Raw genomic sequence first — 23,310 nt, 5'->3', positions numbered from 1 at the left:
ACTAGAACAGTGTATGACACCCACTGTTAACACAGGCAGGCATCAGACACTCTAATGCTTTTCACCCACTAGAATTGTGTATGACAGTCACAGCTGACGCAGAGAGGCATCAGACACCCTAATGCTATTCCCCCCCTAGAACGGAGTATGACAGCCACAGCTGAAGCAGAGAGGCATCAGACACCCTAATGCTATTCCCCCACTAGAAGGGAGTATGGCAGCTACAGCTGACACAGAGAGGCATCAGACACCCTAATGCTATTCCCCCCCTAGAACGGAGGATGACAGCCACAGCTGACACAGAGAGGCATCAGACACCCTAATGCTATTCCCCCCTAGAACGGAGTATGACAGGCACAGCTGACGCAGGGAGGCATCAGACACCCTAATGCTATTCCCCCCCTAGACCGGAGTATGACAGCCACAGCTGACGCAGAGAGGCATCAGACATCCTAATGCTATTCCCCCCCTAGAACGGAGTATGACAGCCACAGCTGACACAGGTAGGCATCAGACACAGTTTTGGAAAGTATAGGATGTGATCAGCTTACATGAATGATGAACGTTACACACTTTGGTAATTGAACCTTTAAAATGCTGTAATGAATACAGTATGTCATAAATGAATTACACTGCATCATACAGCTGTTTCGTCCCTCTAGGACTCTTTGTGATCAATGATTAGAGATGTACTAAGAAGGAGATGAGTAGGAAAATGCAACAGCCACGTTATATACACATGCAGTCGCAATATATGAATTAGCATCGAATATAGTTTTAATAATGCTAGCTACCTAATTAATAATCAAATGGGAAAAAAATGTGTAGGGTGTATAAGATGATATAAGGCTAAAAACACCCATGTCACCATTGCTGTTAATATGCAGGGTTCTATCTCGACTACCCAACTATCTACGCTGTTCCGGGGAAACTAGCAAAGGGTGCAACGTGTATATATATGAGATTTAGAATCTACTTTGGATATTCATTGTATTATATTTCAAAGTGCCACTAGCAAATGGTTAAGTTTATATTATTGATAAATTTGAGAAACTGGTTTTTAAAAGTCTAATATTTTTGGATGCTTAAGTTTTGCACTAAGCTACAAGTACTACAACAGTAAGACTTGAACCACACCTTTTGTTAGGAATTATCAATATCACAATACTACAGTACAGTAAGTCTGAATTTGAAGCATGTTCAGCTGTCAGTAAATATATCATTTTAGGGCCTTCTATAACAGTTAAGTAATCCCCTATAGCGTATGTAGAATGTGAATCTGTCTAAAAAGATAAAAAATAATCTTAATGCTTTAAACTCTTATTCCTATAACAAGCAAGTGCATTTTTTTTAAAACCCAGATATATATACCAGAACAGAGTACTGCCGCTCACAGTGCCATTCGACTTTTTAGTATCTACTGCTTTGTGACGTCTATTTTTAGTTCTTTATCAATGTTGGAAAATGAATGGTTTTGAACTTTTTCTAACCCCATAATCCATCAAAAATGAAAAAAAAAAATGAATTTTCAAATCACCTCTAATTTTTATTTTTTATTTTTATTTTATTTTTTATTTTTAATGTTTTTTATGATACTATTATAAACATATTTGTTTGTGTTTTTTCTTCAATAATGGTTGTCATGTTAACCAGTTTAAATTTGCATTTATTTGTGAAACTGGAATATTCAGTCATTTTACTCACGGTTTTGCATAGTTTATCAATGTGTGCCATGATTGCTAGGGCAAAAAATAAGCGAAATCTTGACAAAACTGACAGAATATTCAAATTTCACTATTTTCATGCAAATTTCAACTGGTAACCATAGCTGGGAAAAAAAATCATAATAGTATCAGAGAAGTATTCAAAATTGAAAAGTCACTTGTTTCAGAATTCAATTAAAAGGTTTTGAATTTTGATGGGGCAAAAATGACTCAAACCATGCACAGACCTTTTTGTTATTGCCACCAGGGATCTCAAAAACGAGTGACTAAATTACTTTAAAAAATTCCACTTAAACCTCTGTAACGCTAACATCTCTGTCTTACATCCATTCATATGCTCATTTTACTAAACAGTAAGTTACAGTCAACTTATAGTTATTTATCTGTATATTTATGTTCAGTACATGTGTTCTGTGTACATGCAAAGAAACTCCATGGCCCCTGTGCATTTATAGTAATTGCAACCCAATGAATTATCGAAATTCAAAATAATTACCCATACATTTATACTCTTATTTCCAATCATAAAAATAAGATAATACTTCAAAAAACCCAGAATATCAGTGAAAGCTCAACTTTAAATACTCGGTAAGTTTACCATATTTAAAAAATATATATACTTTGACCTGTAAACATAATACAATGCCCCAGTCCTGTTGAGATATAATACTATACAGGTTCTGGGATAACATTCCATTGTATCATTTAAATTACAATGGAATGCCATGAAAAGAGACAATCTGAAAGCTGATATCTCTTTCTGACCATGTGATTGAACATTCAAAACCAAAGCAGTGTTTTATATGTAATGAATATCCCCCTGTCAGACTTAGTTATGTTGGTGTGACTATGGTAAGTTTGTGTCTGTCATAACAAAAGAGAGATCGAAAATGATTTGGTAAAACAATTTCAAATCTTTAGTGAAACATAAATAATTCACATTAAAACAAAAATAAAATGACTTAACCATAAAGGGGTAAAATAATATCTCAAACAGGCTGTATATGGGATTTCTAGATCCTCCTGCTTATACAATGTGGATAGTGTAAATGTAATGTATGCATTGCGGATAGTGTATAGTACCAGTAGAAGTTACAACTAATGTGTAATGTATGTCTTCTCGATATACATGTGTCGGTAGATACAGACCAGTTATAGGAAAAAAAGTAGCAATTTGATTAGGCAACTCAGGAGATGACTGAAATATTCCATAATCAAGGCAGGCTAGAGGTACCATATAGTTTCAAATAGTACCAACACATTTCACAACTAGGAGAATGGTGATTCTGACCTCTAGATTTGCAAAAAACTGACAATAGTTTAGGATAGCAAGAAAGCCCAGATGTCTCAACTCTGACAAGAGTTTGACAGCTAGAATAAGATTTGCGGGTGTGACCCAGTGTGTGTCATCTATCGTGTCACCACAGCCAGCTCGGGCTGGTACATATCATCATCCTCCTTCTCTAAGTTGAAGTACTTTAGCTTTGGTGTGACATTTTCATTGAAACTAACATTGATACTAGCATAGGGCACTTTTGGGAACTTAATCCTGACCTCAGGCCGTCTGGCATAATCACGTTGCTTGCGAATGTGATGTCCAATTGGCCGTGAGTGCACATGCCCTCGTTTATTATGAACCCTGGGTGCTCTTGCAGCTGGAAAGCCTGATAACCTGTACATGGTGTGTAATTCTTTATTACCTTTTGTGTTAGAAGGGTTCGAGGCCGAGGGCAAAGGTTTGATAGTCTGCAGATCTGTAGATTCCACATTGTTGACTACGAGCACGGGTCTTTCCAACTTGTCCGCAGGAATGGAATAATTATTCGACACAGATGTCTTTGACACCATCTTTTTGCCGGGTATGGCTGTGATGTAGTTACTGCCCATCGTTGACGGTAGAGAAGACGATTTCTCCGGACGGGGAAACGATGATGCTTGCAGTGGGTGATTGTTCTCCTTATTAAACACAGACACGTCCCGCGTGACGTCCCTGTCCCCAGCCCGGTCCCCGAATCGGTCCGAGTCCGAGTGGTTGCTGGAACTACTACTCGACAATACAACATGACTGTTGCCGGTAGTGGGTGACTTTCTAATATTAGCAGACAGTGTCACAGAGTTTTTAGTGTTACCATTCATAACGTTCTTGCGCTGATTGCGTGAGGCATGATAGTAAACAGAAGAAGCCTCCTGATTGGATGACTTTGTCGCCTTGGCTGGTGCAGAGTTCACTGTCGCGGCTTTGTGGGTGATGCTCTCATTGTTCTCACTCCGTGGCCGACGAGTGACACCTGTACAGGTAAAACTCTTATTATTAGTGTCCTTGATGTTGTCTTGGTTCCCTAGATTTTTCCGTGGGGAGAAGTACTGTTGACTTTCACCATTATCAGTACCGGCAGTGTTGCGTTTCACAAATCCTGCTGGCCTACGAACACCGGTGCCCTCCGCACACAAACTGATTCCGATATAGGGCGGAACGGTAACTACTGGCTGTTTGTAAGCCAATTCAAACCGACCCACATCACAGTTCCTGTCGTACTTTCGATCTATCACAACTGCAATACATGAAACATGAAATTTTATATAATTTTAAGTATCTCCAAAAACCAATCATGAATAAAAATGTATAAAAGCAACATTTGAGAAAAATAAATCATAATGCTGGTTCTTTTCTATCTTAACGATTTGATTTATCAAGACAAGAAGCTGCATGAGAAACTGACAGAGAAAATCTAATCCGTCTCTACTTCAAACAAAAACAAAATTTCAACTTTCATTACGTAACGCAATGAATAGGTAACCCAAGGGGTTTTTGTTTATCTAGAAAGACCAATTTGTCTGAAACGACAATTTTGTGTAGAATGATCAGAATGTCTATTTTTAAATCAAACGGTAAAACCTTGTTGAGTTGCAGAAATTAATATGGGACTTCAAGGCTTTTACCACAATTTTTCAGAAAATAATACCAGAATATTTAAGGTACATCTTTTTATTTTAAAATAAACGCTGGTTGGACCAATAGAAGCATGAATTAAAAAAAAAAAAAAAAAGGGGAGACAACCCGCCAAGTCTAACCTTTGAGGGTGTCCTCCAGTACATTATTACACAGCCGAGAAGTGACTGCCGTGCTGTTCTCCATACTCGGACTAGAATTGATCTCTATCAGCCATGGACGATAATCATCCGTCAACATGAAATCAGCACCATATAACTCGAACGACGACTGAAAAGTACAAACAGATACATTTAACACCAAACTGTACACTATCTACACTTACAGAAGTGGTAGTCGTTAGTTTGAAGGCATTCTACAGAGATTGATGAAATAATGAAAGTCAATCCGTGGTTAACTCATGCCGTTTTTATCTTGCAATATGAGCCCAGAGAGCCAACACAAAATCTCTGTTTCAGTTGGCTTATTACAGGACGTTGAAATATTACCCTATAGAGGAAAATGTTCATGGCAGTTAAAAGTTTTGCCCACCGTAATGAGGGCAAATTTATCATTAGAGCAAGCATTTGTTAACAACATAATATACATAGTAATCGAATGTGAAGGGCGAATTCAACATTGGGTGAAAATGGATTTTACAGTCAAAGAGCGAAAAGTAGACTGGACGAAACATTTTCGGTATACAGTATTTGTTTTATCATTAGGCATGGGCTTATTACTGGATTTATCTGATGATGTAACAGACTTGTTATTCTGTATGTTGGGTTTTTGGGCGTATCATTTATGTTTGCCAGGACAAATTATGAAGAAGACCAATTTCGAAATAAGGACATTTTTTGCTTGACAAAAGGGAGAAAACTCCGTTTTAGAGTGGTAAAAGGGAGAAATCTCCTTTTTAGAGTGATGGACCCATTGTAGGTGTGTTCAGTGTGTCACCTTTCTGTACTCGATGAGGTCCTGTGTACACAACAGTGCACAGATGATGGCCTTCTTCATCCCGGGGTAGATCATGTCATCAAATAGGTTTCCCTTGTTCTTAGATCTACAAAAGAGTCATACGAAGATGTAAGTTATAAATTACCTACAAAACAGTCATACGAAGATGTAAGTCACAAATTACCTAAAAAACTGTCATACGAAGATGTAAGTCACAAATTACCTACAAAACAGTCATACGAAGATGTAAGTCACAAATTACTTCTTATTGTGGAGACATTATACGGAAATATAGTCAAACATGTTTGATATCAACACACAAATTTAAGGTGATTAAGAAAGTAGTATTTGTGCTTTTGGCAAGGAAATGCATTATAACGACTTTTCCCTGTATTTTTGAGAACTTCAGTTCCTCTTGGGTGCATAAATAAACCAGTTTTATTGTACAACTTAAGACTTTATTTTGAAAACATATATGTATTATTTTTGTTTTTAAATGAAACTTTAAGTGATAATAATAAAAAAATTCTGCATCATTTTGTAGAATCTGCTATTTTTGATAACCCCTTTGTATGCATACTGAACCTATACAATTAATGAAAGTTTTCAGGGATAATCTTTAAATAAAGTGTAGAGCTTGCAATGTATGTAGTGTTTACATACAAAATTAAATGTATGAATATCACTATACAATACTATAAATCTCCATACTTGATGTATTCCTTGAACTGTTCATGTGTCCACATGTTGTCTGCGGGTAGGTTAGGGTTACGATGGCCGTTCTTGTAGTTTTTCTGTATGGCATTGTTAGACAGGTGAATAGACTCGTCAAAGTCGTCCAGTGTGTACTCCTGGGAACAGAATCGGAGGTAGCTATCTTGATAGAACCAGAGTGTGAGGGGGTTCCAATCCGTCACGAGGAACCACTGACGGATGTCAAACTTACAGTTGTAGATCAGCAGGGGGCGCTCTGTAACACAAGGTCACATGACATTATCAACTCAAATCAAACACCTACCTCGTATATAGATAAAATTGGACTTTGTAAATTCCATACAAAATTGTTTCAGTAAGTGGACTGTAGTAATCATAGAATTCCATTTACAATCTGGAGATATGGAAAACTTTATACACAGATTTTATTCTGATTGTAGGACTACTAAAATCCTCTGCTGTCAACTCAATATGGTTGTAACATATTCTGACAAAAGCATGGCCATACATGTACAATGTATTATCTGAGTAATTATTTGAATAACATTAATCATTAATAGTTGAGGTGAAAGTAAATGCAAATATATATATTCCCAATTAGAGTAATTGTATGTGTTCACGAAATTAGTTTGATAATTAATTATCAGAAAGTATATTCAGTTCTTATACTGAACTACAGGTGGATAATAATATTGGTTTTCTATAAATAATAGAGTATCGGTCGGTTTAATTAATATATTCTTCTTTCTACTAAATTTTCTTATCAATTTTTACATTTCATCCTGCATACTAATAACATACCATTCAAACTTTGGTCCAATAAAACTTTTGCCCTACACCTGTAAAATCATATTCGCCCAGTCTTTATTACGCCCGTCACATTTAATTAGGATGCTACCTTTATTGTATACTACTGTTCAATGTAATGATAAATTCACACTACGGAAAGATATAAAAGTGAAAGTTCAAATGTGCTGAATATCTCTGGTATACTGTTAGTAAACAGACATGGATTTCTAAACATTTTTATTCAGGTTGGTAAGTATGGATTATGAAAAGTTCTTTTTTACACATTCAATAAAATTTACTCTATATGTGACGTTTCGATGACTAGTACGATATGTACACTAGCTATCACCTTCATCAGACAAATGACCAGTGAGGCGTTCACACAAAAAGGTGTAAAATGTGTACGAGTTGTCCACAAAATCGATGTCGATTTCGGCTATGCTGTAAGCGTATGTACAATAGTTGTTATATATGTACCGAAATGAAATCGATTTTGTGGACCACTCGTACACATTTTACACCTTTGTGTGCATACGTGTCACTGGTCATTTGTCTGATGAAGGTGACAGTGTAAATATCGTACTAGTCATTGAAACGTCACATAGAAAATTGTGTTGGTTGCGTAAAAAGGAACTTTTCATAAGACATTATGTTGTATATTTGAAAGCAATTTGAAAATATAGTAACAACAAATCCAAATCCAAGTGTCTTTTGTGACAATACCTTATACATGTACTTACCTATGTATTTCTGAACCACGTATTTGTTGTCCTTTCTCACCACCTGGCTGTTGACTAGTTTCAGCATATCTTCCAATTTATCATAACACACGATTCCTAAATAAGATGAAGAGTAAAAAGCCTCGATGAAAATTCATCCTAAAACAAATTCTAAATCGGCATGTTTCACAATTATTACTGTAACTTGAATAACTAGATGAGAAATATAAAACAAAGTATGACTTCTGATGAATATTCATCAAGTTACCACCAATAGGGAAGTCCATGAAACAATACAGATACATTGAGTCCAATATGTGTATAAGGTTTCCAATTACAAGAAACTTAGTAAACAGCTAGGTAACACTGCTTTTAGAGTTAGGAAAATACACTCGATCATGAACATGTTTGTGCAGATACTAACCCCTGCCTCATGACTTGGCACCAGGTTTAGATACTAACCCCTGCCTCATGACTTGGCACCAGGTTTAGATACTAACCCCTGCCTCATGACTTGGCACCAGGTTTAGATACTAACCCCTGCCTCATGACTTGGCACCAGGTTTAGATACTAACCCCTGCCTCATGACTTGGCACCAGGTTTAGATACTAACCCCTGCCTCATGACTTGGCACCAGGTTTAGATACTAACCCCTGCCTCATGACTTGGCACCAGGTTTAGATACTAACCCCTGCCTCATGACTTGGCACCAGGTTTAGATACTAACCCCTGCCTCATGACTTGGCACCAGGTTTAGATACTAACCCCTGCCTCATGACTTGGCACCAGGTTTAGATACTAACCCCTGCCTCATGACTTGGCACCAGGTTTAGATACTAACCCCTGCCTCATGACTTGGCACCAGGTTTAGATACTAACCCCTACCTAGTGACTTGGCCCCAGGTTTAGATACTTACCTCTGCCCCGTGACTCGGCCCCAGGTTTAGATACTAACATGTCCCCGTGACTCGGCCCCAGGTTTAGACACTAACCCCTCCCCAGTGACTCAGCCCCAGGTTTAGACACTATAACCCCTCCCCTGTTACTTGTCCCTAGGTTTAGATACTAACCCTACCTAGTGACTTGGCCCAAGGTTTAGATACTAACCCCTCCCCTGCAGCCTGTTACTTTGCCCAAGGTTTAGATACTAACCCCTGCCTATAGTGACTTGGCCCCAGGTTTAGATACTAACCCCTACCTAGTGACTCGGCCCCAGGTTTAGATACTTACCTCTGCCCCGTGACTCGGCCCCAGGTTTAGATACTAACCCCTGCCTAGTGACTTGGCCCCAGGTTTAGATACTAACCCCTACCTAGTGACTTGGCCCCAGGTTTAGATACTTACCTCTGCCCCGTGACTCGGCCCCAGGTTTAGATACTAACATGTCCCCGTGACTCGGCCCCAGGTTTAGACACTAACCCCTCTCCAGTGACTCAGCCCCAGGTTTAGACACTATAACCCCTCCCCTGTTACTTGTCCCTAGGTTTAGATACTAACCTACCTAGTGACTTGGCCCAAGGTTTAGATACTAACCCCTCCCCTGCAGCCTGTTACTTTGCCCAAGGTTTAGATACTAACCCCTACCTAGTGACTTGGCCCCAGGTTTAGATACTTACCTCTGCCCCGTGACTCGGCCCCAGGTTTAGATACTAACATGTCCCCGTGACACGGCCCCAGGTTTAGATACTAACCCCTGCCTAGTGACTTGGCCCCAGGTTTAGATACTAACCCCTGTCTCATGACTTGGCCCCAGGTTTAGATACTTACCTCTGCCTCGTGACTTGGCACCAGGTTTTACAATCCATACATTCCTCATTCCATCTAGTTCATACTGTGTGTGTTTGGACTTGAGACGGTTGGTGAGGTTCTCCACCTCTGTAAGCATGTTCTCTGGGACGCCAGAGATCACCCCTCCATCACTGTAACATCGCACAGTCAAGACATATTTATTTTATATTAATACAAATCTTTGAACTTTTTTATAGCACAACATTTCATATGGATCATACTGTAAAGACAATTTATATAATCAATACAATGCATGGTTTTGTGAGATTATAATTCACAAGTCTTTTACTTCAAAAGTGGTAAAATTTGATCTTTTGACCATGACCTTTGACTCTCTAACTTCAACAGATGACCATCAAATTCTAATCAGGTATATAGAGCTTGATATTACCAAACTACGGTAAATATGAACTTAATGTGTTCAGGGGTCGATGAGATATCTTAAATGTAGATTAGAATTTTACTATGTATGGACATGCAGACACACTGACTCAAACACAAATTGATGCACTGATAAAGCGATTACTTAAAACCCAGACACTAAAAAATCCTACAACACTGAGTATCTATACTCACTGGCACAGCTGGTAGTACCACACCATGAACTCATCCCACTGAGCTTGTGTCAAATCATTAGTCTGCAACATAGAAACATTGGTTATAATGAAACAATTGTTAGTCTGGGCACAAAGAACATCTACAGCCGACAAAAGGATATTTATATATAACGAGAGCATTCCTGTTCTCCCAGTGACTAAAGCAGATAATTTACTAGGACTGCAACGATACACCTACCTCAGGATACGATACGTATCATACTTACGATACGAATCCTGATACACATCATGATACACAGCTGGTCAACATCATAATGATTGAGTGCAGGGTTTTAGAGTTTTGTCATTGACTAATATAGTAAATAACGTCAAAATATTTTTTCCCTGATTATCAGTACTTTTGGGCAGTGGGCCACATCTTTACTGAAGGATTCCAAAGCAATACAGAAACTGATCGATAATTTCAGCCCTTTTGGTGAATCAAGATACAGCCAAACAAAACTATTTAACAACACAAAGAAAGTATCATGATAGGATACAATACAATATGTTGTTGCGGCCCTACCAGTTTACTATCTATTATATATTGATTGATTGATTGATTGATTGAAAGGTTTTACGTCCGCTTCACTACCGAGTATCTATTATATAGGACAGTGCAGGGCTTTATAGTCTTTTCTCTGATAAATTATAGTGCCTAGATGATCTCGCAAAGTAACTAGATAAAGGCATTGCCTTTTCCTCTCACAAAGTAACTATAAAATAAATCTTACCGATGACATGACATCAATGTCTTCATGCTCTTTCTCTTCAAGATAGCGTTCACATTGCTGTATTGCACGTTCCAGGCACTGTAGGGGCACCATCACACGTTTCTTCTTCTTCATAATCTTTTTAAACGCTGAGGTGGACTTGTCCGATCTGGACGTTGACACTGCAACAGGATAATCAGCAACAAAGACTTTTAGCATATTCAATCATTACAGTCAATAAGACAGTCGAATCTGTCCATCCAGATGAACCAGAATGATGTAAAGTTGTTGAAATTTATAAACAGATTAATAGAATCCATCCCTGATGAGAGGTACAGATAAGGTAATTCAAACCCAAGGGATAAAATGTTGAGCAGGAGACCAGAGGCTTTGCTGAGGGTCTTCTGCTCAATATTTCATCCCAAGGGTTTGAATTACCTTATCTGTACCTCTCATCAGGGATGGATTCCATTTCTTGCTCATTAAATAAATCATACAAGGTTTTAAATTTCATCACGTCGCCTTTTCCGCTTTGCGGCATTGGAGAGTTCCAATTTCATGATGTCAAGTCATTGTCAAGCCATTGTGACGTCATGTGAAATGGGGTGCAAGATAGTTTCCTACACCCGTTGCTTACCCTGGACAGTTCTATCTTGCACACACGGAAATGAGAGAAAGACATATATTTTATGTGATTGCCACTCTACCTGGATATCAACTTTTATAGTAACTTACCTTTGGGTAGATTTGGCACTTTGTCTTTGAGCTCAGATTTCTCCCTTTCCAGAAGTTTCTGTTTTTCTAAAGCATGGACGCACAGATTGCCGGAACTGGTTCCTGGGCGTGAACGTGTGCATTCAGGGTCTGTACAGATGAAGGGTGTCGCGTTTTCCTTCTCGCTACCGACATCCCGTTTCTCTTCCTCCTCCCCCGTCTCTGACAGCCCAGCCTCCATGTAATGGGCACTGACAGCTTTCAGCACATTCATACAGGCCGTCTGGCGGTAGTCCTCTGTCAAAAACAGAAAAGGCTTACCAATTACTAAGCCAAAGCATGTTGTACAAGTCGATATCAAATACAAAAACTTTGAAGATTTTTTTTCAAAAATAAAAATAGGTTTGTCTAATATCAGCATTCCATTTTCTAAAATTTATAGTCCCCTGACATCACAGTCTAGTCATTATTTTGTTACAGAATAATCTGTTAAGTATAATTATAATCATATATAGCGATTCCTGTATCATTATCAATAAAGCAATTAACAACGGCAATATTCCATATTCCAATTGAAACTGATGAATGAGACCAGCCTGGTTTAGCAGAAGATCAATAGCCTTACCTATAAAAGCAACTTTTTCTTCCTCATGACTAAGACGAAAACATCGCGGGAAAAATCCTCCAGGATCAGAGTTGTCAAACCATGGCACATTTCTCATATTGACGGTCAAACCAACCTGAAAACAGAAGAAAAATTAAAAAAACAGGCAACACACATAGTGGAAAAATAACATTATCTTTATTGTATATGAAAGTAGTATAAGAATTTGACAATTATTCTAATTACCTCCCTTGATCTACCAGTGAAAATGATCTGTGGGATTTTGAAATTTTGAGAACATACCTGTGTGGTAAAAGAAACTAAGATAAAGTAACAGGGGTGTGCACTGCGTCACCTTGCCTGATGCCCGAGGCTAGTTGATTTATTTTTGGGCCAAGTGCAAATTTTCAATATTTACTATGTGATATGAAAATACAGGTAATATAAGATAAGTGAAACTTCAAAAACAACCTTCGGCTTGTATTCCTACATTTGAAATTGTACACCGCTGACTTACCTTTGTTGTAAATGAACCAGCTTTACAGAAGTGGTTTACCATCTGATCTCTCGTAAGAAACCTGTAGTCGACAATGTCTCTCTTCAACACCCAGATGAAAGTGGGGTTGATATTGCGAACGATACGTGACTGAAAATATCAGTAGAATGATTGTTGAAAATAAATTCAAAATGTGTCTCAAATTTCACATGACTAACAAACCTTACACAATAATTTATTCATTTCTTCATTCAACTCTACAATTAAGTTTTAAAATGGGGAAAATTAATAAAATATATATAGGGCAATAATTTTTACTTTGTACTCATAAGATCACTAACCAGTTAGGAACTATGAAATATATTTGTGAAACATAGTAAAACCTTCATAAAATGCCCCTGGTTTTATTTGCCAACTCCGGGATCCCTTAAAACATCTCGTCTCCTTTCCCCATTTTTTCCAAAAACAATTCTTTAATACATATCATCTATATATTACTAAACCCTTTTATTATGTCAAAATTTTCTGGAAAGATCATGGCAATACACATGTATATCAAGGTTTAAACATGGTATTTACACATCCAAGTTTTTTATTCATCGTTTAGTGAGAAAAGTGTTGTTTCATGCACTATAAACCAAGTTTGTAACTTTAAGTCTCTGAAAACTTTTCCTGATAGCTTGCTGAATAACTTTTGCAAGTCTGGTGACGCTCTATTTGTCACTATGAGAAAAAAGTTTTTTTTCAAATTTTTTAACCGACTTGAACCAAATGACCCAGGTGCATTTAACGTGGACCTATTTACAGCCATAATTCTTCTTTGACAATAATAAACCATCAGCAACTTTTACCATCAGCTTACAAAGATGAAAATTGGGAAGAAAACTTACCATGATGCCATAGATTCCGTCATCCTCATCCCATGGAGCTATCTTTGGCTGGTCATCTACAAATTAGGGATTGAAATGTATTAAGTGTTCTGTGGTTAATATCAGTTAGGATTAATTAACCCTTTCACCACCGTAGACCATAATGGACTTATCCAGATCAATGCATGGTAGAGTCTATTAAAGTTACATAGGGTTGAAAGGGTTAAATTAAAACAATGGTGTTCATTTTAATGTACATTTTCCCCCAGGTTGGTAAGTGAAGATTGTATACATACAGCACACCCAGTGATTTTTGTATATGTGTGACATTTTGATGACTTAGGTACGATATGTATTCTGACACATTTATCAGACAATGCCAGGTGTGTCTGGTAAAGGTGACAGAATACATATCGTACTATAGTCATCGAAATGTCATACATAAAACATTTTCAATGGTTGTGCTTTATGAACAATTTAATGTACCTTGTTTGTCACTGTAGTATGTAATGCAGTGTTATTTCAACCTAAATTTTATAGCAACCGGTTCCTACATGAAATGGGAAAATATAGCCATATTTTTATTTAAATTTGAAGGACATTTTTCATATTTGCCTCATTTTGGGAAAATAAAGTGTGTTTTTTGCTATGAGTAACAATCTGTTTCCTGCTGTAAAACTAGGTTGAAAAATCACTGTGATGTTACACTATTTGTCACTGTAATTTGTAAGTATGTAGTATACATATATATGTTTAAAATGACACTCTTTGCATTTGCATGCAAAAAAACAATTAAAAAAATAAAAATAAAAACTGCTTACCTAAATTCTTATATATATATATATATAACCACTTGCATACACATGTCAAACTTCAAATCAACATGTGAATCAATTAAAAAAGTTTTAACTTTATTCAAATATGATAGACAGGCCTAGGTATGCTGACATGAAAATGATCTATAGCTGTGTTCTTAGCTACACTGTATTGCTGTACTGTTATTATGACGAGGCAAATTAAGGCCAAAGAACGAGTGACATAATTTTATTCCAGAATGTGCTCTTACGATACACTACAGGCAGCTGGATAGTGTCAACAAGAGAGGTAGATTTATATGCACCTCAACTAGGTAATCTATTGATCAGATTACACAATTACCTTGGCGTAATGCTATATCACACTGTGTTTTATTGTATGTACATTTTGTATAGGTAATATAAGCAATGAATTACAAGTACTTTAAACAGCCAACAGCACAAAATGTAACCAGACTTCTTCTGGGGCCCTTTTGGGGCTGAAACTTGGCCCCATATTCCCAATGGAAAATGTCACTTTTATTTCCAATATTCTTTTTTAATTTCTCAGGGTTTTTTTGTGTTTTTTTTTTGTAATTCACAGTTGCATTCAGATGAAAAACCAAAAGCAATATCTAAAATGAGATAATCTTTTTTATATTAGGATATTTCAGTTTTTGTTATAATTCTGAAATTTCCCAATTTGGTTTAAATACTACAATGACAAGTTTTTTTCACAATTCTAAAACCACCAGCCCCATTCCCAAAATAGTGGGGGGAGAAATCCTGATAAAAGCCCCGAGTATTTATACCAGAAGCCTGTGTAGATAACGGTTGAGTGTGACATGAACATGGGTAATTACGGTACGCTACAAATGTACAAAGCGTTTGAGATGTATTCATATCGCTGTGAGCAGATTAAGTTGATGCCGTTAGTTCTGACAATATGAATCAATAGCGGAGTAAATGTCAGCAGAGAAATTAATCCCTGTACGGTCCGTGTCAGAGAATGTTTTCTGTGATCAATAGGATTAAGGGGCTAAAAAAAGAAACGTTCATAATGGAAATTGAAAGGTGTTTTTATGATTGGTGTATATACATGAATGCAGACAGGTTTTCTTAGTTAAAGTAATTTGGTAGATATTTATTGCCTGTACAAGATTACGTTTTTTTCTTTGTTGAGATTTAAACCTGTTGTCAATAGGATTTTAATTTGATATTTTTACAACAAAATCCTTTAACTGTTATCCTGTATTTGAATGAGCTAGGTCCTCAGCATTTCTGCTAATAATTAAAAATCTAACTATTTCAGCAGCTAGATATCTGTCGGAAATGGCAATTCAGGAAGGTACTGGTAATGTCTAACTATTGCTATCCTGGATTGTAAATAATAATTACGACAGCTTCAATAACAGTATATTTTCATTAAATTAAAAGTACAGCTGCAGTTGTTTGGGTAAATATCCAATGATCTTGTGTCAGTCAATATGGGGATATAAAACGTGTATACATACTGTCGCTATCCGTATCATCATCGTCATCATCATCGTCGTCATCATCATCATCATCATCTGAATCATCGTCGCCATCCGCAGTTTTTCTGCGTTTCCGCCGAGTTTTCTTAGGAGGTCCTTGAATTCTGTAGAACTTTTCCACCCAGCCTCTCTGACGTAAACTCTGCCTCACCCCGGAGTATCCTCCTTGGATTGTGAAGACCTTTCGTTGCTATGAATCATAAAAATATTTTTATTAATAAAATCGACCAGCATGATGTTTTCGCAAAGAACTAAATGCTCAGAATGGGAAAAAAATCCGCAATTTTTTTTTTTTTTTATGAAGTGATAACATTTTTGATTTACAATATTTACATTAAAGGTGCAAATCAAAAAACCTTCTCTTTATAGCGAACATTCAAACACACCTTGATTGCCCGCTCTGCTGTTTCCTTGGCATGTTTTAGCCGATCTGTACTTATAACACCTGATGGGTTGTTGTTGGCAGGCATCTTACGGGAGATCTTCGGACGGCTGAGGGTCGGCATGGTTTTGCTTCTAGACATTGATGTGGGCAGGTCACCTGGTGAAAAAAAACGGCTATTCTTAGCACCTAACACAATATACAGTAAACACAACAGATTTACTTCCTCAGAACGAATAACAATATCAGCCGATCTCGATTCTGTTCCATATCTTTTTTCTTTCATGTAAGAAATCTTCAAACATTGATATCTAGACAACTTCACTTGATGAGACACTTATAAATTGACAAGTTATCCCTCACAATTTCACATACCAGCTGTGTCGTCCAGACTAGCATCTCCTGCAGGCTTTGACTTTGTCACATGACTTCCCATTTTCTGTTTCTGTCGCTTCAACACCATATCAGGGTTTCCATTGGCATAGGGACCTGTGGAACAGTTAAAAAAAAACGATGGAAACTCATGAATATTTACCAATTTGGCAAATCTAAAACTGAAATAATAAAAAATATACCCAAATCATAAAAAAAATCCAGTTAAGCCTAATTAGTTTATAATTAAATGTACTTCAAAGATCTAAACAAATATAACGATAGATGAATGCTCAATAATATAGCTTTAGTGTTCTTCCATGATAGCAGAGTGTTTCATAGATATAAATTTCTGTCCCTCGCTTGTTACTACTCATTGCTCACCTCGTCCATGTTTAAAGTTGATAAAACCTCCCTCACCAATCAGAGCTCAGACGACATTCAACAATTTTTAAATCTACATAATCATAATGTCAATAAGAATGTGCACATGGTATTTTTTTTTTTAATCAAACTTCAAATAAGTCGAGCGGACATTTACCTGTGCTTTTCACATGTAGCGTTGCACTAAGCAATCTTTGTGTTGGCATTTTATGTCATGTTGGTGACTTAATGCACGTACGACACCTATATGACTAATCTTACGTTCCCTGTACGAATACTGTGCAGCAGCCCGTCAAATCGGACAACACAAAGGTTACTAGTGATATATCCTGTAGAGACAGATCCAATACATTTGCTATAGTAAGTAAACCACTACATGTCATTTAAGTTTGGACTCGGTCGACCCCAGCCATCTCCTTTAGGCTTACACAATTAAATAGGGATCTCTTAAATTTTGATAGAAGTATACAGGTAAACATTTCTAGTTCTTTCCGGCAGTCAATTGCTTTATTTATTATTCCCAAACTAGAATCATGCCTGTGCATGTTCCCATTTTCCTGTGTCTGCATAAATGAGAAATTTATTTTTTTGCATCAATCTTATTCAACTGAATAAATCATGTGTAAAATGGAACATAAAATTATAGGGTCTGGTTTATAATTAAAATTTCTTTTTGGTTTTATAATGTTGTTGCGCTATAGGTTCTCCCAAGGTCCCATACTTAACACAGTTCTATAGGACTGGCGGCCTAGTGTATTGTGAAAAATGTTGGTAAATGTCGACACCTTGGCACTTACTCATTCAGAAAGTGTATATGATTGAAAAATAAATAATAATGTATTCTTAACTAAGCACAATCCCTGACTGAACATATGAGTTGTATACAAAAATAATTCAAAGGCTTTTTAAAGGATCTGTCTTCTATACACTGATGAAATTGGAACTTGATGACAAAGTAGTTTGATATTGACAACCAGCTGACACATATATGAGCAATCACAATATTGACTCGATCTCTAGCCCAAATGCGATAAGCCGATTAATTCATATTTACTCTGTGCTTGGGGTAATGAGCTGTTTCACATTCGCTCACCATATATACGTCATTTTATAAATGATAATTAATACAATGCATCAAAATGGAAAATCATTAAAAAAAATCTTCAACATGATTAAAGCAAGTGGCCTTGAACTTATCTCATCAAAATGTAAATCTTACATTGGCCCTGACAAATCTAGACTGAATTCACTGACATCAAGTCTTTAATCCCTAACTTGCATGACATTGCATTTATATACTAATAACTACAGCGAAGTCTTTTCTACAGTCGAATTGAGAAACTCCTGAAACTCTATTTATATAGTGACCTTCACCTTTGATCTTAATAATACAATACAATGTACATAGATCTGCCTTTCATAACTTATGAAACTTGTAGCTTAAAGTGGAGACTTTTCCTGGATTTCTGGATTATTGTATTTTGCATGTGAATTCAAATATGACTGACATGACTGATAGGTTTAGTTTTAAAGTAATTTGAACAAAATTCACAAAATTGTTTTGGCAAAACAGATTTCCTTGACTTGAGTTTGAGTGTGATTTAAATTAACTTAAAAAAAATTCTTATATACAATTTGAAAATATCGGTTGATTTCATGCCATGAATAAAATGGCCCAAGTTTTAGTATGCATTGTAATGGTCTATATCGTGAAATAGTCAATATGGTGTGTTTAGCACCATTAAGTCAATGGTCCATACCGTGAAATAGTCAATATGGTGTGTTTAGCACCATTAAGTCAATGGTCTATATCGTGAAATAGTCAATATGGTGTGTTTAGCACCACTAAGTTAATATTGCTCTGTGTAGTGAAATGAATACCTAATCAATAAAGGTGCATTTGACACCTTTAAGTCCATGGCCTCCACAGTGAAATGTATACCTGATCAATGTCGTCTGCTTGGAGACAGAGAAGGGCTGGATTACTATACAAATTTACGCCTATATAATCAATATCGTTTAACTTGTAAATTACAAGACCCCTCTCAAGTTTGTCTGTCTTAGTTTCCAATAACTATTGTGTTGCCTGCAGTCATCACATTATACCGACCATATATCTAAACTAGAAAGAATTTTATTCTAGAGGTATCCAAAGTTTAAATGTATGTGTCCCAGGTAAAACTTGTTATTCAAAAACAAGGAAAGTGAAAATTAAAAATAAGTAAAAGTGATAGTTTTCCCTCATGATGGATTTAAAAGCCATGAATTAGATATTTCTCACAGACTTCAATACAAAGGTCCTTTATAAGAGCAATTTCATATACCCAGGTATGTCAATATATAGGCAGACAAAAACACTTGGCACTTGTACATTGGTGGTTAAGTCAAAATAAAAACTGAATTGTACATATAGTGACTCGAGAAAAATATAAATGTATTTCTGGAATAGCCCTTACATCATAAATCTTATACGGTCAAGCAAAGCTTTTACTGCAATATATGTCTTAGAGATAAATAATTAGTTTGTGTGGGTTTTACGTTCTATTGAATGGGTTTTATGTTCTATTTAAGGACATGCCAGGTTTCGGTGGTGGAGGAAAGCAGGAGTTCCCGGAGAAAAACACCGACCTACGGTCAGTACCTGGTGACTGCCCCTGTAGATCTCGAACCCGGGACCCAGTGGTAGAGGGCTAGTGGTAGCAGAATGTCAGACGCCTTAACCACTGACTTAAATGAGTAATTAAGGTAGATAATAATTACGGCCATCACTTGCTGACAAGCAAAAACTACATACACATGCATATTTCAGTTGACATGACTGGTATGAATGTCAATTCCTAAAATATCACAGAAATGTACAATACTCTACACACCAATCAAAACACATGCATTCAAATTTTTTTCAAGTCAAAAACTGAAACAATATATCTCCAACTCCCTGTTAGTATAAAAAATTAGTTGTATAATGATATAGATGAAACAATTATAAGTATTTACTGACATTAAAAATTGGATTAATTGTGAAGTTAACATAATGCTATATGTGTCAATTTAGAAATTCCAAAGAACGAATACCTGGTAAAGAAAAACTGATATCTGATATTTTAGAATTCACCAAATTTGTATTATCAATGTTTTGATTGTAAAAATTAAAACATTAGTTTTAAAGATATGTCTCAAATTAATATGGGGGAAAAAAGGAAAAAAAACACCTTTTAACAACTATATTTCATATTGTGTGACATGTCTAGATAAGGTTATTGTCCCTGGTAAATGGAACTGTGGGGTTTGCGAATGATTAGCTCGAGACATGCAACAAGTTCACCGTAAATCTTTCACCAGTTTGACGAGGCAGAACGGTTAGGACCAGTTAAGTACAGACAGTGCGACAGAAATTAAGATATAGATGTCAACACTTCATACTGAGGGTTAAAAACATCTGAACAGTGAATTTAAATTGAACAAGATCTTACGGGAGCACTTACCAGGACCTGGAAATTACAGAAGGCAAAAGTGAATGGATGAGTCAAGATTAAAACAAACATCTCAGCATGCTTTTGGTTCACTTCAAATGGGAATGAAAACATTTATTGCAAAAGTTAAATGGATTTTTTTCTTATTTGACAAACTTTATAATTTTAATTTAACTAATAATAAGATGAATTAAAATTTCTCACATTTACCGAGAGGGTAGGTGAGTAAATCAATAATGGTTAGAGTGGTATTACAGGATCTGTAATTAACTCCATACGGAGCAAAAGATGAACATTACAGGTATCATACAGGATCTGTGACTGTAATTTACCCCATACAGAAAAAAACTAATCATATATATATAAAACACCTATTGATCCCCGTCATGTATTTAATGGATCACCCCAGTTTTCTTGTATTTGAATGAAACACTTTCTAGTATATCTCAACAGAGAAATTATCATGTTCAATGTGCCATTCTCGAGGTCTATATAGGAAACGGGTGTATGGCTCTGAGAAAACAGCGACCCGCGATGAGTCTTGGTACATTACCAGTGCCAAGCCAGGCTAACAGCCATTAGAGGAGTCGATAATCTCGTAATGTCTATGATGCACAGTACCATTGGAATAAATAGCATTAATAATAGCCCTCGTTGGAGGTGAATGTATTTTGTATGGATTTTCCTCATTATAGCACCTGTATATATAACTTATACCTGTAAATCCATATTTTCACCTGTGGTTGTGGTATATTTACTTACTACCTGTACTTCTGAAAGCTACAGTTCCACTTCTAGAGAGCTGACGCTTCATACTCCAACAATGTGCGGGGGCCAACGACTTGTATCGATAAACTGATCGCAATCAACCACACATAAACTACTATCACCAACAACTTTTACAAATTTCTACAGATGAACGTTCCTTCATCAAAATATTCCTGGCCTTAAAAATCAGCCCTTCTCAGTGCTCTGCACTTCACCTAAAGAAATGTACATGTACTTCCTTCTCCGGATATGGGATCCATCGTTTCTATGTAAACATTTAACAAGCGTCTGATATATACCAGTACAGGGTGGGTGATCAATATTTGATGACATCCTCCTACGTCTGCCCATGTCTGACAGAATGGGACAGCAAGCAGCAGAGGCGACCTGATGCCTTACCCTGATGTTAGTATAAAATAGTCAGGTACTCTATATATAGCTACCGGATCAATACTAATTAAAACACTGACAGGCAGACAATTACAAGTGCCATAACTTTCAGACTATCCCTCTACATCATTAAACCGGCGGGTGAAAAACCTAACAGGAAATGAAAGACAATGTCAGAGAAATTGGGGGTGCCCTAGTTTTATCACCGATTGACACGATAACCAATTTCATTATAAAATGATAAAATACCGAAGGAGACAGCAGAACAATTAATGCTGGTAGTTCAAACAGTTTGTTTGATTTCATTTGTCCCATTTATAAACATGACAGACAATAACCGTATAATAATTTATTGCATTCTGTTGCTGACCGTCACAACAGATAGCTAAGGTGACAACTCGTTCACTACGGAGACAAAATTTTCCAGTAGACCACAGAAACTTGACTACTTATATCTATATGATACAGCTTTTATTTAATATCAAAAATTGTTTTTTAATGAGTAAGTAGCACCTATTAACATCAATGAATATGATCAAAAGAAATTTCTTGCATGACACTGGCAACTTTCACTAACTTTTATTGCATTTGAAGCAGTTCATGTAAAATATTGACAAATGAAGAAAAGAAATGGCAAAGAACCTAACAAATACAGGCATTTTGAAAAATAGAGAATTAAGAACCTCAAATTTGTCCTACAGTAGAAACCAATAAAACTCAGGCAAATCTCAGAAACTTATCACCAACAATTGAATAGAGCTGTCACGATACACTTAACCCACGATTCAATAGGTATCTCAATATTTGTACCACGATTTGATACGTATCTCGATATTTGTACCACGATTCGATTATTTCGATTCGATACACCTTTATTTTAAATATAAACAAAATATATAAGCCGCCACTACACGGAAACCCGCAGTGTTGTCACACTTTTGAATTAAAGCTTACCGGAGCATCACAAATTTTCAATTCCTTACGGCGGTCCGACGTTTTGTTATGAATGCTTTGTGAAAATTGCATCCTTGCCTCCAATTGGTTGAGGGTTTAGAGATAAGCCAATGCTACTGAACGTCTCACAGACGTTTCGGCCGAAGCGGCATACACTAATATTCAGATCTTGACGCATCGAAAATCTGGAAAAACATATCGTGAATCGAATCGAACATAAATAATCGCGGTACAAGTGCATCGCGGTGAATTGTGACGCCTCTACAATTGAATACCCTCCAATGGCTGCCTGATGAAAGTTACTGAAGCTTCTAACACTAAGTGATAAATTCAGTCTTTTCTGACCCAGTTCTGTATAGAAGAATGGTGACTTACCATCAAGCAGCCTCTGTAGCCCAGGAGAGACGCTTGTTTTAGTGCGAGACAGGGATAAGGGGGACGGCATGGTGTCAGCTCCTTCCTCCAACTCCTCCGCAGTTAACTCGGTTTTATCCTGGTCGGACTCGATGTTTGTCTCCGACGTTGATTTCAACCCATCTACATCCTCACCCTGGAAAAAGTAACATAAGTAAAAACACACAAGTTGCTGACCATTGTTTTATTTGACGAGGTCACAACACACAAGTTGCTGACCATTGTTTTACT

General features: G+C 36.7%; 1 protein-coding gene across 7 annotated transcripts in view; it reads right to left on the bottom strand.

The window, feature by feature from the left end:
* LOC110443883 (tubulin monoglycylase TTLL3-like) overlaps positions 1-23,310 on the bottom strand; it is a 40,519-nt gene that overhangs the window by 9,894 nt on the left and 7,315 nt on the right. For 4 of the 7 annotated variants that reach the window (XM_021488323.1, XM_021488325.1, XM_021488324.1 and 1 more), the window contains exons 3-18: positions 23,041-23,215; positions 16,700-16,813; positions 16,329-16,483; positions 15,922-16,132; positions 13,635-13,690; positions 12,766-12,894; positions 12,270-12,384; positions 11,666-11,941; positions 10,952-11,112; positions 10,198-10,259; positions 9,601-9,752; positions 7,854-7,949; positions 6,322-6,580; positions 5,611-5,716; positions 4,797-4,944; positions 3,425-4,276 (exon numbers count right to left, since the gene is read on the bottom strand). In XM_021488323.1, coding sequence (XP_021343998.1) covers positions 3,425-4,276; positions 4,797-4,944; positions 5,611-5,716; positions 6,322-6,580; positions 7,854-7,949; positions 9,601-9,752; positions 10,198-10,259; positions 10,952-11,112; positions 11,666-11,941; positions 12,270-12,384; positions 12,766-12,894; positions 13,635-13,690; positions 15,922-16,132; positions 16,329-16,483; positions 16,700-16,813; positions 23,041-23,215 — 3,067 coding nt within the window. Of the gene's footprint in view, positions 1-3,424; positions 4,277-4,796; positions 4,945-5,610; positions 5,717-6,321; positions 6,581-7,853; positions 7,950-9,600; positions 9,753-10,197; positions 10,260-10,951; positions 11,113-11,665; positions 11,942-12,269; positions 12,385-12,765; positions 12,895-13,634; positions 13,691-15,921; positions 16,133-16,328; positions 16,484-16,699; positions 16,814-17,080; positions 17,138-17,237; positions 17,494-21,315; positions 21,507-23,040; positions 23,216-23,310 lie in introns of those variants that run through there. The other 3 variants (XM_021488327.1, XM_021488329.1, XM_021488330.1) reach the window with 3 other exon arrangements.

Source organism: Mizuhopecten yessoensis, unplaced genomic scaffold (genome assembly GCF_002113885.1).
Source record: "Mizuhopecten yessoensis strain PY_sf001 unplaced genomic scaffold, ASM211388v2 scaffold716361, whole genome shotgun sequence".
NCBI classification, from domain to species: Eukaryota; Metazoa; Mollusca; class Bivalvia; order Pectinida; family Pectinidae; genus Mizuhopecten; species Mizuhopecten yessoensis.
This window is presented reverse-complemented; position numbering and strand designations above follow the sequence as displayed.